An 18,260-nucleotide genomic window follows, 5' to 3' on the forward strand; every position below is an offset into this window, starting at 1 on the left:
TCCTTCTGGCTTTCAGAATTTCCGTTGAGAAGTCATGTATAATTCTGATAGGTCTCACTTTATATGTTATTTGGCTTTTTTTCCATTAAAGCTCTTTATATTTTCTTGATTTTGTCTGTTTAGTGTTGTGATTATTATGTGGCAAGGGGACTTTTTTTTATTCGGTCTATTTGGTGTTCTATAAGCTTCTTGTACCTTCATAGACATGTCCTTCTTTAGGTTGGAATTGTTGAATATATTTTCTGTGCCTTTGAGCTGGAATTCCATTCCTTCTTCTATACCTATTATTCTTAGGTTTGGCTTTTTCATGCTGTCCCAGATTTCCCGAGTATTTGTGTTAAGAATTTGCTGGATTTAACATTTCCTTTGGCAGATGAATTTATTTCTTCTGTAGTATCTTCAACACTTAAGCTACTCTCTTCTATCTCTTGTATTCTGTTGGCTATGTTTGCATCTGTAATTCATGTTCATTTACCCACATTTTTAATTTCCAGAATGTGACACAGATTGCCTCTATTTCAAGTGTCAAGTCTTGAATTGTTTCCTTCACTTGATGTTTTTCTTGGCTTTCCTTAAGGGATTTATTGATTTCTTCCAATTTTTTGTCTTTTCCTCTATTTCTTCAAGGGAATCTTTCATTTCCTCTAGACCAGACCCCAACGTAAACTCTCTCTCTCAACCGAAGTGGAGGTGACAGAAATAAAGACACAACTCACATGGCTTAATTAGGAAGGAGATTCTCAGTGGTCCCTCATGAAGTCCTGAGTTCACATCCTGAAGATTTCCTCTCATTTATTCTCCAAACAGCTTTTATACCAACACATACACTGAGCACGAAAATACACCAGACCTGTCTCCTAGGTAACCAGATTAATGGCATTTTGTCATGTAGCTATTCCTGAATTGAGACATGTGCATTTTTTCCCATGAGAACAGGGGTTGTGAATGGTCAAGAGGAAGGTGTCACGCTCTTCACGACATACCCAGTGTATACACTGTCAGCACAGCTTTCACTGCTGGTGCTAACCTCAATCACCTGGCTGAAGTGGTACAAGAAATGTCTATTTTATAAGCTACAGCAAATTACAATAATTTCAAGGATAGGGCAAAAGTAAATAAACGAAGACACATAAAGAAAATGAATTTTATTTTTCTTGTTTCAAACTTGAAAGATAGTACTTATCTTCAGCAAGTATAGTGACTATTAAAACACTGATCACATATTTTTAGCTATCCTAGGAACATTAACATATTGAAGGTAAAAGTATCTGTAAAGGACCTGAGTTTGGTTCCCAGCACCCATTTGAGGCATCTCACAACCGGTAACTACAGCTTCAAGGATCCAACACCCTCTTACAGACTCTGATGGCACCTGTGTTCACATGTATATGCATGTGTGTGTGTGTGTGTGTGCGCGCACACACAAATTACCTCATTCATTAGAATATACAAAGGGAAAGCTAAATCTAGTGCGATGGCTGATGGTCTTTGGTCTCATTAAAATATCAAGACTAAAAAAAAAGAGTATCAATTTAAATTTGAGTCTTTATGATACTGTCACGAAACCACAGCCTTTGATTTGGGAACTGACATTGAAACAATAACCAAAACAGCCACAGAGTCCACAGAAATTCCAAGATGACCCAGGAATGGACAGAAGCTAAGGGTGGAAGCTTCACCTAGCTGCTTGGCTGTGAGAGTCCTGGAAGCAGCAGAGTGAGGCCAACTTACTGAGGACACAGAAAGGGCAAAGCTGAGCAGAGAGCTTTCCACCACCTGTCTTACTCAGCACATGCTCGGGCAGTCAGAGCTCCCACAAAAGCAGCCCAGTGCTGGGGCTGACAGCCATCTGTCCTAACAGGTGACTTCCATTCAGTCCGTCCACTGTGATGACTTTGGAGAGTGTCAGTACCATCCCCACAGGGGCGTGAGCTCCTTTGGGTGTCCGTGAAGTTGCACTGTGAAGAGCAAAGGGTGGCAGGTGCTCTCAAACATTACTGCAAAAAAGCTGCCAGATAAAATAAGAAAAAAATGAAAATGAAGGATGCTTTACACTGTTCTAAGGTACAATCATTATTTCAACCCTGCAAAAGCTAGAGAGAAAAGAAGCTTCTTGGCAATGTCCTAAAGAAACCTGTTATTCTATGTGTTAACAGAAAGAAAAAGGAAGCTCCATTATGTCAGACCACCTGTAAATCCAGAGTTCCAGGTGAAACAGTCTCTAAAGGGGATATGCATTAGTATGCATCTTTTATAAATGCAGTGTGTGTGTGTGTCTGTGTGTGTGTCTGTGTGTGTGTCTGTGTGGCATAGCATGTACATGGAGGTCAAAGGATAACTTCTGGGAGCTGTTTTCTCCTTCCAGCGTGGATTCCAGGGATCAAACTCATGTCAGCCTGTGGAACAAGTACTTTTACCCACTGAGCCATCTCTCTGGTCCAATATCCATCTTCTTGACTCCTTGGTAGGATTTTTCTTTAAGGAGAATCAGGATGCAGATGTTGGCTGGTGGCTTTACTAACATCACAGGAGATGCCTTTTGGATTTGCCATACAATTGGAGTTTCTTTGTTGTGAGCAACTGTGCCAGGCCATTAAGAAATACCAGAAAGATGGTCATGGACATGACAATCACATAGTGGCTGATGCTGCAAAAGGAAAGAACTTATGAGAAAAGCACAAGATCTCTACAATTTTTGAGAAAATTTTAAATGGACGTACAAAGCAAAGGATTACAAAAAATGCATAGAATTATAAAAAGTACCAATGATTTAAAAAGCAGACACCAGAAGCCAGGGGGGTGGCTCAGTGAACTGTTTCCTAAGCTAACCTGAGTTCAGATTCTCAGCATGCATGTAAAAAGCCAGACATGGCAGCATATGCCTGCCATTCCTATGCTGGGGGTAAAGATCAGAGGATCCCAGGTTGCTGCAGGCCAGCCAGTCCAGCTAATTGATAAACCTCAGTGTTAGCTCTCAAACCCGGAATAAATAGCCACCTGGGGTGCCATTTCAACATATCAAAGTGAACTTGGCCACCAGATTTTCCCAGCATCCCTCCCTAACTGTTACAGGGCATAGCTGATGTACTCCATCCAACCTCCACATTGAACTCTCCAGTCCAGGGGCTGGGCTGTCTTTTCCCCAGAGGCTCTTCCCTATATAATCCAGACATTTTGGTTACCTGGCCCTTTTGTCTGTCCTTTACTTTCCTGATCCCTTGGCTGTCTGTCCCCTTTCCCTCACCCCTTTCCTCACGTCCTGATCATGGCCATGTTTACTCTGGGCTCTCCCAGATCTCTGCCTCTGACTATGCTTTCTCTTTTATCTACAGTAAACCTCCTCCTCCACCAGACCTAGGAGCAGTCATGGCCTTCCTTTGTTATTTCTCTTTGTTCATTCACCTAGCTTCACGAGGAGACTGTGCCTCAAAGGCTAAAGTGGAGAGAAATAGAGGAAGATACCCTGTGTTGACATCAGGCTTCCTCAAGTCAAGGAAGCATGAACTGCCCCTGCCCACATTCAAAACAGATAATACCATAAAAAACAATACTTAACTAGAAATGTATGAATAAAACATGTGCATATTACTTATATATTATTTAAAAACCCTAATAACATAATCCTCCTACTGAAATAGGGAAGAACACAATGCCTGGGAAGTTGGCAATACAGGACATTATAAAAAAGGCCTTTGAAACATCACTAGCATAATGGTCTGTCCTGTCCCTTTAAGAGACAAGCCCCGCCCACTCCCCCATCAGCTGAGGCAGGAAGATCTTCCTGCTTGCAGCCCAAGTCTCTTCCTTTCTATCTCTCTCTCAGAGGCAGCTTCTGCCTCTGTCCCTTCTCCCGACTCCTCTCCCTTTCCCCCCTCTGTGTTTTTCTCTCTCTCTGCTTCTCTCTGCTCTTCTCCCTTCTCTCTTCCTCCCATCCCCTTCCTTTCCATAACCCACTAAATAGATATCCAACCTCACTCTGTAGGCGTGCCTATCCTTCTTCTCTCACCTGCCAAGGCTGCGGCTCCTCATGGGACTGGCTGTCCCCCCGAGGTCTCTCACCCGTAACATGGCTCCCTGCCTGGAATCCAGTGCCCTTTGTGGCCCAGGGGCCACTCAGGGAACCACAGAGTTTATTTTTACCATTGTAACTAGTGCTCATGCTTCGCCACCAGAGAAACTGATCTCATGTTTTACACAAGCCGTTTTCTCACTACAACATTTGGACTGTATTTTATCCATAGACTACTCATGTTCCAAGTGCTTTGGCAAAATTCCCAGTCATTAAGAAAGAAAAAAATGTTATTCAACGCTAAATTCAATGATGTAAAAAGGATTCATCCCTTTATGAATCTCACAATCAAAGACACCATCTCCCAGGCTTTTGGCAAAAGAAAGAAGATTAACAGATTCAACTAAAATTATTCAATCTTAATGCATTAGCAGTAGCAAATACTCAATCCTGCCCCTGCTTTGGTGTGTATGTGCATGAATGCAGTGGCCAGAAGTCAATTTCAGTATTGTTCCTCACAAACCACCTTCTTCTTCTTCTTCTTCTTCTTCTTCTTCTTCTTCTTCTTCTTCTTCTTCTTCTTCTTCTTCTTATTATTATTATTATTATTATTATTATTATTATTATTATTATTACTATTATTTGACATTCTCTCTCACAGAACCTAGGACTCCCAATACACCTAGGCTGGCTGAGCAAGCCCCAGTTTTTCCTGTTTCCACTTCCTGAGTTCTGGGATTATAGGTATGAATGCCACCATGTCTGGCTTTTTTTTTTTTTTTTTAAGGTGGGTGTTATAGATGAAACTGCAAATAATTCAACTAGTAACCCAAAATTTTCTATTTAAACATAAAACGTAGTCCATACAGCACATGGTGGAAAGGAACCCTGAGAAGTATGTAAAACAGGGTCTTCCCACAGTGACTACAGCACTGCCCAAACTAATCTGTAAACACCGCAACTGACCGGTTTTCAATACCCAAGAGTGACAGTTAGCTACTTAACTTTAACAACAGCCTTGCATGTTTTACGTTCTTCATCAGAGAGGGGGAAAGCATTGGCATATCCACCTAGCCATATTTAAAGTTTGCTTCAAATCTGGCTTTAACCTGTGGTAGCTGTCTTATTCTCCATGGGTGGGATGAACAGTAGCATGAAGAGACAAAGGTAAGTAGATATTCCCACTCTCCCAGTAACACCACAGATAAGCAGGTTTCCAGACCTTAAGCTGCTGGCATTAATTTAGCTTCAGCCTGTTGTAAGGCAAGGGCCCACAGAGCCAGGAAGAGCCTTTCACTCGGTGCAGACTTTCTCTTGTGGCAATGTTAGTGTTTAAGTAGGAACCTGGAGCTGGAGAGTACCACAGTCTCCAGGTTTGCTCTGGAAAGACACTGTCGGAAGTTCTTATCTATAGTTCTTTCTAGTTTGATCTTATTGCAAAGTTAATTTAATAGGGAAAATAAAGAACTCGAATTGACTAATGCAATAACAAGGATTACAGCCTTAGACACACAGCCTGCTTCACGGTAGACTGCTGACCAAAGAAAGAAAACAAAACCATATCCTTAACTGGTGACAGTATCTACTCTATAGCAATGTCAGGAGCCATTTCCTCCTAGGATTATTGCAGGAACCATCACCCTGGGGAGTCTGCAGAGAACCCCACACCCCTAATTGTGTTAAGAATCGTTCTATTGACAGAGCCTACCCCACACCCAAATTGCCTGTTAATGGAGAGCTATCTGTTAGCGGAACCCACCCCACATTCCAAACTATCTAGAGAACTAGGTGTGTCAACTTGTGACTTCCTGGCCTACAGTGACCTGACCGAAGGTAACCTCCTGGCTACGTGACCAACGTGAACCACGTGACCAACGTGAACCACGCGGCAAGAGCCCAGGCCCCTGTGCCCACCCCCCAACTCCTTACCCTATATAAGCTGTACCCCATCTCTAATAAATGGAGGCTTTGACAGGAACCCCAGCTTAGCCTCCTTCTTGTCTCCTAGCTCATATCTTCCAGATAGTGCCTCTCTGGGACCCTGGAATAACTGAACTGCTAGGTGGGTTATAACCCCTAGACTGAGGAGCCCACCCAAAAGTGGTTTACATAGTAAGAGCTTAAACATCTCTTATTTTCATTACAGAAATAAGATAATGGGACATTATGCTGAAAATTTTATATACTAAAACTTCTCTGATTGTGTATTTCTATTTTGACCTGAAATAAATATAGCTCTTACCTACTATTAGTAAAATCATTAACAATTATATTACTTTAAAATGAAAATAACAACTCCAAGACTATTATCATCATTAAGATGCACTGGGAATAAAAATTTTATGGTAATTTTTAAGGTAATACTTTTGAAAAGCTCATAGCAAAATACAAATTTGACTAAAACATTAGTTTTGTTATATAGCATCTGGTGACTAATTGACTAATCTTACTATTAAAGTCTTCCAAAACAAGGTAACTAAAGTTTATTATGATAGAGATACTGGGAAAATAAACTAACAGGAAATCAGAAACATTAAAAAAGAACAAAACAGAACCCCAGCAAGCACTTCCAGATATGGAGCTGATTTACTTTCTGTAATGGTCTACCCTGTCCCTTTAAGAGACAAGCCCCACCCACTCCTTCCCCCATTCGCCGAGGCAAGCAGATCTTCCTTCCATTTTCAGCCTGAGCTTCTTTCTTTTCCATCTCTCTCCCAAAGAGGTAACTGCAGCTGTGGCTCCTCTCCTCTCTCCAACTCCCCCTCTCCCTTCCTCCCTTCCTTCCCTCCCTCCCTCCCTCCCTCCCTCCCTCCCTCCCTCCCTCTCTCTCTGCTCTTTCCCCCTTTCCCCTTCATAACTAAATAAATATTTAACCTCACTGTGCATGGCATGCCTATCCCTCTCTGTTTCTCAACCACTGCGCGGCTTCCTGCCTGGGACCCGCTGGTCCTTGTGGCCTGTTGCTGTGTCCTGGAGAACCGTAGCATTTTATTTAAATGGTAACATTTGGTGCTCATGACTTGGCCAGGCTCTCTCCATGTTCTCTCCCACCTGCAGGTGGGCCAGCTGAGGACATGTGGAATGCTGGACTTGGGGACCAGGTTTCTTTACAACAGCTCTGCACTTCCATCTGTCTGAACACTGACCTCTATGCACACCAGAGGCTTTGGTGGTGAGTTTTCCCCTTCCAGCTCCCAACCACAACCTTCATGGCCATGGTTGAGCCCTTTGCTGACACTCATCTCTGGTTGTTTCCCATAGCTAAAAACGTGATTGGACGACCCAGGGTTGGTCCTCCCGTGCTAGCACTGCACACACTATGTGGTGCATTTGATTCGGAGACTGGGGGTCCCTTGAATTTTTCTTTCTCCTTTTTCTTTTCTTTTGGACCACTTATAAGTGGTCCCCGCTGTGAGAGATGGCTCAGAGTGGCCTCTAGCCTTTGGCTTCTGAGTCACCTGGACCCAGAGCCAGTCAGACTTCATTCACACCCCACCTTTAGAGAAAAGATGTTTTCCTACAGGCCTTACAGTATTCATTCACTGTTTTTGTGGCTTTTCACAGTTTCAGCTATGGTATAAACCCTCAAACTATTAGCCACGCACCTGTAAATGCTGTGCCAGTGTCCCCCTGGCTCTGCTTTTCCTCAAATTATCCCTGCCATTCGGCAATGAGGCAGATCATGCCTCTAGTTCTCTCTTGTTATTATGTTTAAAACTCCCACAGCTCAAAAAATAATGGCTTTTCCATACAACATGTACTACTGCCATTTTGACTGAGGTCAGGTGACCTTACTGCTATCTTAACTGATGTAAGGTGACTTCACTGCCACCTTAACTGAGAGCCAGGTCAGGTGACCAAGTCCTGCCATCTTTACTGAGGTATTCCCTGCTTGTATGTTTTGTCAAGCAGCATGCCTTTGGTAGGTGGTGCGGGAGAATTGTCTGTATTCTGTCAATCATGTTATAAAAAAACGCTGATTGGCCAGACAGGAAATATAGGTGGGAAAACCAAACAGGAAGTAGAAATGATGCAAGGAGAACAGGAGAATTCTGGGAAGGAGGAAGCTGATTCGTCCCACTCCTGCCCAGACCACCGAACCAGCAGGATGTGATCTGCCCCACTGAAAAAAGGTACTGAGCCACATGGCTAACATAGATCAGAAAAATGGGTTAATCAAGATGTAAGAGTCATCCAGTGAGAGGCTAGAGCTAATGGGCCAATCAGCTTATAATTTATGGAGACCTATGTGTTATTTTCTTTGGGGCTAAACAGCTGGGGGTACTGGGTGGGACAGAAAACTCAAACAAGCAGGCCTGGCCCTTCATGTTACAGGTAGGGCCCACCAAAGCATTCACTTTACCCAGTTCCTGTTCACTCTGTGTGTGTTTGTGTGCGCGCGCGAATGTGCATCCATGTAACTTAAACACACCTGTGTTTACTGTAAATGTTATAACTGTCTATTAATTGTATCTCATTCCAGACTACAAAGCAATAAGTCTCATGTTTTAAATTGGTGTGTACTTTTAAATCTCTTAATTCAACTCTGGTTTACCTGTTGAGAGCCAGTACAGTCAAGCTTGGACCCAGCTCTCCAGACAGATTCTATACTGTAGTTATACCTGATAAACAGCCCTCAATTGCTCAGAGAGCTGGGAAATATGGCATTTAAATATTTAATTATTAAAAGACTTTTCATAACAAAAAGAGACAGGTTGGCTCCTAACAGCAGCACTCTACTTCCTCCAAAGAAGACAGAAGACAAATGGGCACAAAACAACATCCATCCGCAATTTGTTTCAACTGCCAAGCATTGACCACTGGGAAAAACTGCCTTTCATCTAAACTGAAGATCTCCAGATGTGGACAGAATTGCTGGAATCGACAGTCTAGCTGCTCGGGTCAAGGTAGGCCTGTCTTCCTACAGCTTTCTTAGCCCACAGGATCTTTTGGAGCCTGGCAGGCCCTGTGCTAAACAGCAAAAGGCAAATACAGCCTCAGCAACCATGGCGGACCCTGAGGAGTAGCTCTAAGTGCCAGCCAAGTAAGTTGTTTGTCATTTATTAATCAATAACTCAAGTACAATTTTATCCTTCTCAAAGATTCTGATGCAGCCTAACCAAACAAATTTCTAGAAGATATTCTCTCTCACGCTGCCTTTCATAGTCTTAAACATAGTTTTCATTATGCAAAAATATCTGTCACAGTAATTTTGATATAAATACGCTGCTGTTTAAAACTTATGTTTTTGCAACCCCCAAAATTCCTATGAGTTCCAGTGAGTTGAAGGATCCACCTTAAACAGTCAGATACACCCCTCTCAATTCCCTGATCCTTAATTTTTTTTTCCTAAACTTAACTTTGTCCTCTGATCTGTCAATACCTTAAACAGGTGTAAGAGACACCAGACATTTCTATACCACAAACACCGGACAGAGCAAAGAAACCTTAGCTACCCCAGGATGTGACTAGCACCCAGCTTTCTCAAGTACTCCCCCCTAAGATGATGCCCACAAATAAACAGGAAGCAGGCTTTAGAATCTGCCATACCAATTCCCTTAACCTACCACCTTTATATTATTTTTATTAAGATGGTCTGTTTATCCCTTTAAGAGACAAGCCCCGCCCACTCCATCCCCCATTTACCTAGGCAAGCAGATTTTCCTTCCATTTCCAGCCTGAAATTCCTTCCTTTCTGTCTCTCTCCCAAAGAGGTAGCTGCTGCCATGGCTCCTCTCCTGTCTCCCCTTTCCTTCTCTCCTTCTCTGTTCCTCCCTCCCTCCCTCCCTCCCTTTCTCCCTCTCCCTCTCCCTCCCTCTCTCTCTCTCTCTCTCTCTCTCTGTTTTTCTCTCTCTATTCTTCTCCCTTCTCCTTTCCCCTGCATGGCATGCCTATCCATCTCTATCTCACACCCACTGCACAGCTTCCTGGGACCTGCTGGCCCTGGCAGCCTGCCGCTGTGCCCCTCGAGGAACTGCAGCGTTTTATTTAAACCATAACACTTTCCCATTCCCTCTGGTTAGTAAGACTAAAAACTCTGGACATAAAGTACAATTGAGCACAAGTTAATTCTGGGTGTCAGGAAAGGGGCAGCAGAATGGTTCAGGTTCTGGAAACCACAGCTGAGTTCCTGGATTTCCTTTGTCTCAAATGAACCCAACCTAAATTGTAAGAAAGAAGCAGGTAGCACAGATGCAACAGGCACAGGCAAAACTCCCCATATTAAAAAAAATCAGCTTAGCAAGACCATTCTCTAATCAAGGTAAAAGGCAGCCAGGGAAGACAGAAAACAGTTATATACTAACCATTCTGTTTTCTCAGGTACTACATGAAGACTGGAAGCCACACACCTATCTGTCCCAGCAAAGGGAAAGCTGGGTACCTAGACTTGAAGTCTCACCAGTTTGTAATGGGCACTCAATGCTATTCATCCTCCCTGTGGCTCTCACCCCATGGTGTCAGAGCAGTCTGAAAGAAGAAGGAGGGGCAGCTCAAGGATTCTAGGAAGGGCCTGGAAAGAGATATTCTCAGCAAGGAAGCCATAAAGAACTGATTAAAATTTTAGACCCAAAAGAAAAACTACACAACATATAAACTGAACAGATGGGCTCAATAGTGGAACTGAAAGGGAAGTGAAAAAAAAAAGCAAAAACAAACAACAGCAAACATAAGGATAAAAGACATAGAAGTATAAAGTCACTTCGAACATACACACACAACAAAGAGCATTCCTCAAAGACCATAAACTATGATACAAGATCTAACATTTATGTCTTTGGAGTTGCAGCAGGAAAAAGAAGAGAAAGAAACAAAATCCTCATAGGAAAAGTAGCTGTGAAATTCTTCTGCTTGCCGAAGACATTTATTTATCTAATAGACTGTAAAAGTAAGCCGACTTGATGCAGTAGAAACTTAAAGAAATTTATACAGACTCACAGTAAACGTTTGGAAACAAACAGAATTTGAAAGCAGCTGAGAGAAATAACACCTTGTCAGTATGGGAAAAATATTTGAATAAAAGCACACCTCATCAGAAAACTTAGAAGTCAGACAGGCACACCATTATCAAATGATGTTGGGAAGAAAGAAAACACACCCAAAATTCAATGAAAATAACCCTTTCTCTTGATGGAAAGAAAATCCAGATAGCCTCAGGTGACAAAAGACAAAAATAAACAAACAAATGAAAGGAAGAATTTAAGGCCTCAGACCTACACTAAAAGGATGTCTGCAGTTGTAATGAAAATGAACAAGTAATGAGCTGTAACTGTGAAGGATGACCTTGGTAGGCACAAGTATGAGTACACTAGGCTTGCGGTCCTAGTTTGCTTCTCCATCACTGTGACCATTACAGTTGATGTTAATGTCAACTAGTCACCGATCAGAGTCACCTGAGCAAGGAGCCTTGATGAAGAACTGTCTTGACGGCCTTAACGGATGGACATATGTATTCATCTTACTGGTGCTATTCTTCTAGAGAACCCTGACTAGTAGCTGACCAAAACCAACCCAAGGAAAGAAGAGTTTATTTCAGCTTAAACTTAAGTCCATCATCAAGGGGCAGGTACTAGATCAAAGAAAGCCATGGAGAAATGCTGCTTACTGGCTTGCTCAGCTGTCTTACCAAACCCAGGTCTACCCACCTACAGAAGGCACCACCCACAGTTTGCTGTACTTCCTATACAAACTAGCAATTAAACTGCCCCCAATAGCATGCCCTTAGGCCAATTCAATGGACACAATTCCTCAACTGAGGATCTTTCTTCCCAGCTGTGTTGAGTTGATGGCAGAAGCTAAATATGTGATAAATATGTCTCCAATATAAATGGACTAGTAGAAAAGGTTAAAATAAAACACAGGACAGAACAGTAGCAAAAAATAATACAAACTAAAGCCATAGCTGTTGTTAATCACATTAAAGATAATCTAAATATATGGTTGAGAGGCAATATGAACTTACTAAAACATATGCTATTCATAAGACACTGCAATTACAATGATAAAGGCAGGAGAAAAGTAGCAGGATGGAGAGGATACAGACCATGTCCCTTGTATAAACAAAATGAGCTATTTTAAAAAAGGATCTAATTCTAAGTACAGAATTTACTTGCTGTATATACACACAGCCTGGAGATAACTTTTCCACAGTATTTTCAGTGTGCCTGTTTTGATTGCAGATATGGAATTTTCCATGATGCCAGTCCTCAAAATGTTTAGATTTTGGAACATTCTTGATCTGAAAATTAGGAGTGCCCAAGCTGTATATCATGTAAACACAAACAAAAGAATGTCTATATTAACACCAGGGAACGAAGACATCATTTTCTCAGTATTTGCTGGGAGAGCACAATGTAGTCAACAGGGATACAGAAGTCAACAACACCTCGACCAACAGCATTTTACAGTTACAGAACTCTGTGACACAATGGTCTTTTTTGTTTTGTTTTGTTTTAATTGATTTTTATTGAACTCTACATTTTTCTATGATCCCTCCCTGCCTGCCTCTCCTCTCCCTCCTTCAACCCTCCACCAAGGTCCCCATGCTCCCAATTTACTCAGGAGATCTTATCTTTTTTCTACTTCCCATGTAGATTAGATCTATGTAACTCTCTCTTAGTGTCATCATTGTATTCTAAGTTCTCTGGGATTGTGATTTGTAGGCTGGTTTTCTTTGCTTTATGTTTAAAAAACACTTACAATTGAGTACATGTGATAATTGTCTTTCTGTGTCTGGGATACCTCACTCAAAATAATGTTTCTAGCTCCATCCATTTTCCTGCAAATTCAAGATGTCATTTTTTTCTGCTGTGTAGTACTCCATTGTGTAAATGTACCACGTCTTCCTTATTCATTCTTCGGCAGAGGGGCATTTAGGTTGTTTCTAGGTTCTGGCTATGACAAACAATGCTGCTTATGAACATAGTTGAGCACATGTCTTGTGGCACAATTGAGCATCTTTAAGATATATACCCCAAAGTGGTATTACTGGGTCTTGAGGAAGGTTGTTTCCTAATTTTCTGAGAAATCGCCACACTGACATACAAAGGGGCTGTACCAGCTTGCATTCCCACCAGCAATGCAGGAGTGTTCCCTTTTCTCCACTCTAGCATAAGTTGTCATCAGTGATTTGATCTTGGCTGTTTTTACAAGTGTAAGATGGAATCTCAGAGTTGTTTTGATTTGCATTTCTCTGATGACTAAGGATGTTGAACATTTCCTTAAGTGTCTTTCAGTGATATTTTAGATTCCACTGTTGAGAGTTCTCTGTTTAGATCTCTAATCCATTTTTTTTTAATTGGATTATGTGTTGTTTTGATGAGCAATTTCTTGAGTTCTTTGTATATTTTGGAGATCAGACCTCTGTCTGATGTGGGTTGGTGAAGATCTTTTCCCATTTTGTAGGCTGTCATTTTTGTCTTGTTGACCCTGTCCTTTGCTTTACAAAAGCTTTTCAGTTTCAGGGGGGTCCCATTTATTAGTTGTTTCTCTCAGTGTCTGTGCTGCTAGGGTTATATTTAGGAAGTGGTCTTCTGTGTCAATGTGTTCAAGTGTACTTCCCACTTTCTCTTTTATAAAGTTCAGTGTGGCCGGCTTTATGTTGAAGTCTTTGATCCATTTGGACTTGAGTTTTGTGCATGGTATAGATATGGGTCTATTTTCATTCTTCTACATGTTGATATCCAGTTATGCCAGCATCATTTGTTGAATATGCTTTCTTTTTTCAATTTGATATTTTTTGCTTCTTTGTTAAAAATCAGGTGTTCGAAGATGTGTGGATTAATATCCGGGTCTTCTATTCAGTTCCATTGGTCCTCCTCTCTGTTCTTATGCCAATACCAGGCTGTTTTCAGTACTGTAGCTCTGTAGTAGAGTTTGAAGTCAGAGACTGTGATGCCTCCAGAAGTTCTTTTATTGTACAGGATTGTTTTGGATAATCTGGGTTTTTTGATTTTCCCTATGAAGTTGAGTACTGTTCATTCGAGGTCTGTGAAGAATTTTGCCAGGATTTTGATGGGCATTGCATTGAATCTGTAGATTACTTATGGTAAGATTGCCATTTTTACTTGTTAATTCTGCCTACCCAAGAGCATGGGAGCTCTTTCCACTTTCTGGTGTCTTCTTCAATTTTTTCTTTAAAGATTTAAAGTTCTTGTCATACAAGTCTTCCACTTGTTTAGTTAGAGTTATTCTGAGATAGTTTATGCTATTTGTGGCTACTGTGAAAGTTATTGTTACTCTGATTTCTTTCCCAGCCCTTTTATCATCTGTGTACAGGAGGGCTACTGATTTTTTTGAGTTAGTCTTATATCCTGCTACATTACTGAAAGTGTTTATGAGTCTTTGAAGTTCCTTGGTAGAATTTTTGGGATCACTTATGTTAAACTATCACATCATCAGCAAAAAGATATTACTAATAAAGAGAATTACAGACCAAGCTCACTCATGAACATTGGTGCAAAAATACTAAATACAATACTGTGAAATCGAATCCAAGAACACATCAGAACCATCATCCACCATGATCAAGTCAGCTTCATCCCATAGATGCAGGGATGGTTCAACATATGAAAATCTGTCAACATAATCCACCATATAAACTGAAAAATAAAAACTACATGATCATCTCATTAGATCCGAAAAAGCTTTTGACAAAATACAACATCCCTTCATGATAAAGGTCTTGGGGAGAGCAGGGAAACAAGGAACATACCTAAACATAATAAAGGGCAATATACAGCAAGCCAAAAGCCAACATCAAACTAAATGGAGAGAAACTCCCAGAGATTCCACTGAAATCAGGAACACTCTCTCCGTATCTATTCAATATAGTTCTTGAGGTCCTAGCTAGAACAATAAAAAAACAATGGTCTTATACCTAGTAATGTTTTGTAAGTTGTACTGGTTTAATAAAATTCTGACTGGTCAGTAGCCAGGCAGAAAGAATAGGTAGGGCTACCAGAACAGGAGAATTTTGAAAAGGTCAGTCTGCAATCATCAACCAGACACAGAGGAAGCAAGAGAAGAATGCCTCACTGCTAAAACGTACCAAGCCACGTGGCTAACACAGACAAGAATTATGGGTTAATTTAAGATGTAAGAGTTAATAAGAAGCCTGAGCTAATAGGCCTACCAGTTTATAATTAATGTAGACCTTTGTGTGTTTTCCTTTGGGATGGAACGGCTGTGGGAGTGGTACGACAGAAACCTCTATTAGCATAACTCCACTCTCACGAACAGCAGAATGTGGTTGTCTGTAATTCTCATACTTGCTAGATACACCATATCTTGTCATAACACCAACTGTAGCAAGTTTGTAAGAACTGAAATTATATAGATGATTTCTCTAACCACAATATTGAGGAGGATAAATTAGTAGAATCATTATAACTAAGATAAACATGAAATAGTTGTTTTCACTGTATAGAAGGTAAACTTCAGAATTCCCACAGCAGAATAGTTGCTTTCTAAAACTTCTTTGGTTGTGAAGAAATAACTGTAGAAGACAATGATTGCTTTCTGTTATCTACAGAGCTGTTTCTATGAAGGAACTTTATAGTATTTGCATGACTTTGGTCACAAAAAGTCCCGGCACATCTGGAGTGTCTTGCACTATCGGGTACTACAAATAGTACACATTCAGAACTAAGGCTGTAGGGGTGAGATGGTTCCCTTTAGAAAACATATAGATTAGATCAGGCTTTGGTATGAGCAACTTGTTTTATCCCCAAACAACTTCTGTGTAACAATCAACACATACACCTTTGCATGGCTGTTGGAGGCTCAGCTCACTGAGACTGTTTCTCCCTGCTGCCCCAGAGCCTGGATTACCTCTGGAGTGACCCTCTTTTCTGAATCATACCGCATGACACAGACTACTGACAGAACACAATCAAACTAAGTATGAAAAATCTCTTAACATTTGGAAATAACATACTTACATATCACCCAATGGGTTAAAAATGTGATTTTCATCCTTCTGATTTCCTAAAACAGGATCTAATTATGTGGGCCAAATTGCCTAGAGCTCTCTATTCAGCACAGGCTGACCTTATGACTTTCCTGTTTGTTGTGATTTCAGAGATGTGTCACCATCAAAGACTCAGTTTCAACAGAAATTTAAATATATATGTGAATTGGGGGCTGGGGATCTGGCTCAGCAGATAAAGGTACTTGCCACTGAGTCTGACTACTGGAGTTTCATTCTTGGCATCCACATGGTAGGAAAAGACTGACTCCTACAAGTTTGTCCTCTGACCACCACATCCGTAATGTATCAAGACTGAACACACACACACACACACACACACACACACACACACACACACACACACTTCTGCAGGGGAGCAAACAGCTGTGCTCAAAGGAATGTTTACAGTGTTTTCATCACAGCCCAGATTAAAAATAACGATGTCTTTCAGCAAGGGAATAACTAACCAGCTGTGGATGTCTCAACAGCAATAGAAAGCAAACCAGAGAAGAACCTGAATATCTGACCAAAGAATAGAGTGTAAACAGCTCATTCCATTTATAGAATATTTGTGAAATTAGAAAATAGATCAATGGTTACCAGGACTTAAGAGGGGATGGGAGTTGAGAAGAAAAGGGTGTGGTCTTTATATTACAGGAATGTTCTCTCTTGACAGCATCAATAATACCCTTGAGGTACTGTGGCTCTGTGTGAAGTTATAATAGGTGAGCATGCATGGAGGGTAGACAGCATCTCTCTGTATTGTTCATTATAACCACATACAAATGAATTGTTATCTCAAAATAAAAAGACTTTTTTTCTCTCAATGTGTGGGTCAGATAAAATAGGAGGTGGGCTGGTGTTGTGGAAAATTACTTTAGGGAAAGTTGTGTTACATTTGTTTATGCTGCATTTAATTATGCAAAGATGTGTTGCTGTTTCACCTTGCTTGCTTAAGGCACCTGATTGGTCTAATAACAAGCTAAATAGGATATAGCTAGGCAGTAGAGGGATCAGGCAAGGGTAACAGGCAAAGAGAATAAGTAGGAGGAGGATTCTAGGATCAGGAAAGAAGAGGAGAGAATAAGGGAGAAAGAGAGAAAGATACTCAGGGCCAGGCAGCCAGACAGCCACCAGTTAGCCAAATATTGAGGAAGTGATGAAAGTAGAAGACACAGAAAGGTAAAAGGACCCAAGGCACAACACAGGTGAAGAGAAACAGGTTAACTTAAATTATAAAAGCTACTGGGACAAGCAGAAGCTAAGTCCAAGCAGTCATAATTAATAATAAGTCTCTGTGCCATGATTTGGGAGTTGGTTGGTGGCTCAAAAAAAGCCTACTACATTTGGCATTCCAATGTGGGGTCCATATTTTCACACAGGACCTGAGAAAGCTAAAGCTGGGGGAACAAAAAAACCCTCAAAAAACAAAAAGAGGATATGGCTTCTTTAGGAGTTTCTGCTATACAGCAGAGCATTTAACAGCAAGCAGGCTAAGTAAAAAAATGCCAGGCTAAATAACAGTGCCTGCCACAATGCAGGCTCCAGCTTCCTAGATCTGGGGCAGTTGAATGCAGCTCCTGGTCAGGTGCAGCTCTCTGTCAGGTTCATGGGATGTAAAGATCGGCTTTCACAGAGCAAAGCAGAGTGGAGCTAGATGCCAGGCAACACCACTCAGCAGCTTAAGGTTTGACTCAAATGGTCAGAAAATGCCAGAAACAAGCACAGTAAAGTCAGGTCCAAATGGAAAAAGACTCTAAACAGGTTACAGAGTGTTTAAAAATGTATATAGGTACTTAAGAAAACAGGTATATTCATAGGAAAAAATAAACAGTTTAAAATAATAAAGTCTTTAAAGAAAGAGTAAAGTAATTAAAGGAAAAAGCCACATAAAGATGGGAAGTAGGGAGGGAGTCTGGATACTGTATGGTGTTGTGTTCAGTCTGAATTTTTTGAATGCTGATAGGTGAATGACAAGTGCTGAGAGACACTGGATTGTAAAAGAAACTGCTGAGTTAAACCAGTCTAGATACTTTAGGGGTGTCTTAACTTTAAAATGGAATTCATTCAATATATTACTTTGGGGAAGAGAGAATCCACAGAAAATAAAAGACTGTGAATTCCTTCAAGTTTGATAAAAAATCAGGTTTGATTGGGGAGACCTACTGAAAACCTTGGCTATAGAAATAAAGGTGATCGTCTGGAGGCATTACCTGACTTCAAACTCTATTACAGAGCTACAGTATTGAAAACAGCTTGGTATTGGCATAAAAACAGAGAAGT

General features: G+C 41.0%; 1 protein-coding gene across 2 annotated transcripts in view; it reads right to left on the reverse strand.

The window, feature by feature from the left end:
• Nucleotides 1–2,379: 2,379 nt before the first annotated feature.
• Pign (phosphatidylinositol glycan anchor biosynthesis class N) overlaps nt 2,380–18,260 on the reverse strand; it is a 113,924-nt gene continuing 98,043 nt past the window's right edge. For both annotated transcript variants that reach the window (XM_013346689.2, XM_026779799.1), the window contains one exon: nt 2,380–2,647. In XM_013346689.2, the coding sequence (XP_013202143.1) occupies nt 2,524–2,647 (124 nt within the window). In that variant the 3' untranslated portion in view covers nt 2,380–2,523. The remainder of the gene's footprint in view (nt 2,648–18,260) is intronic.

Source organism: Microtus ochrogaster, chromosome 6, assembly GCF_000317375.1.
Source record: "Microtus ochrogaster isolate Prairie Vole_2 chromosome 6, MicOch1.0, whole genome shotgun sequence".
NCBI classification, from domain to species: domain Eukaryota; kingdom Metazoa; phylum Chordata; class Mammalia; order Rodentia; family Cricetidae; genus Microtus; species Microtus ochrogaster.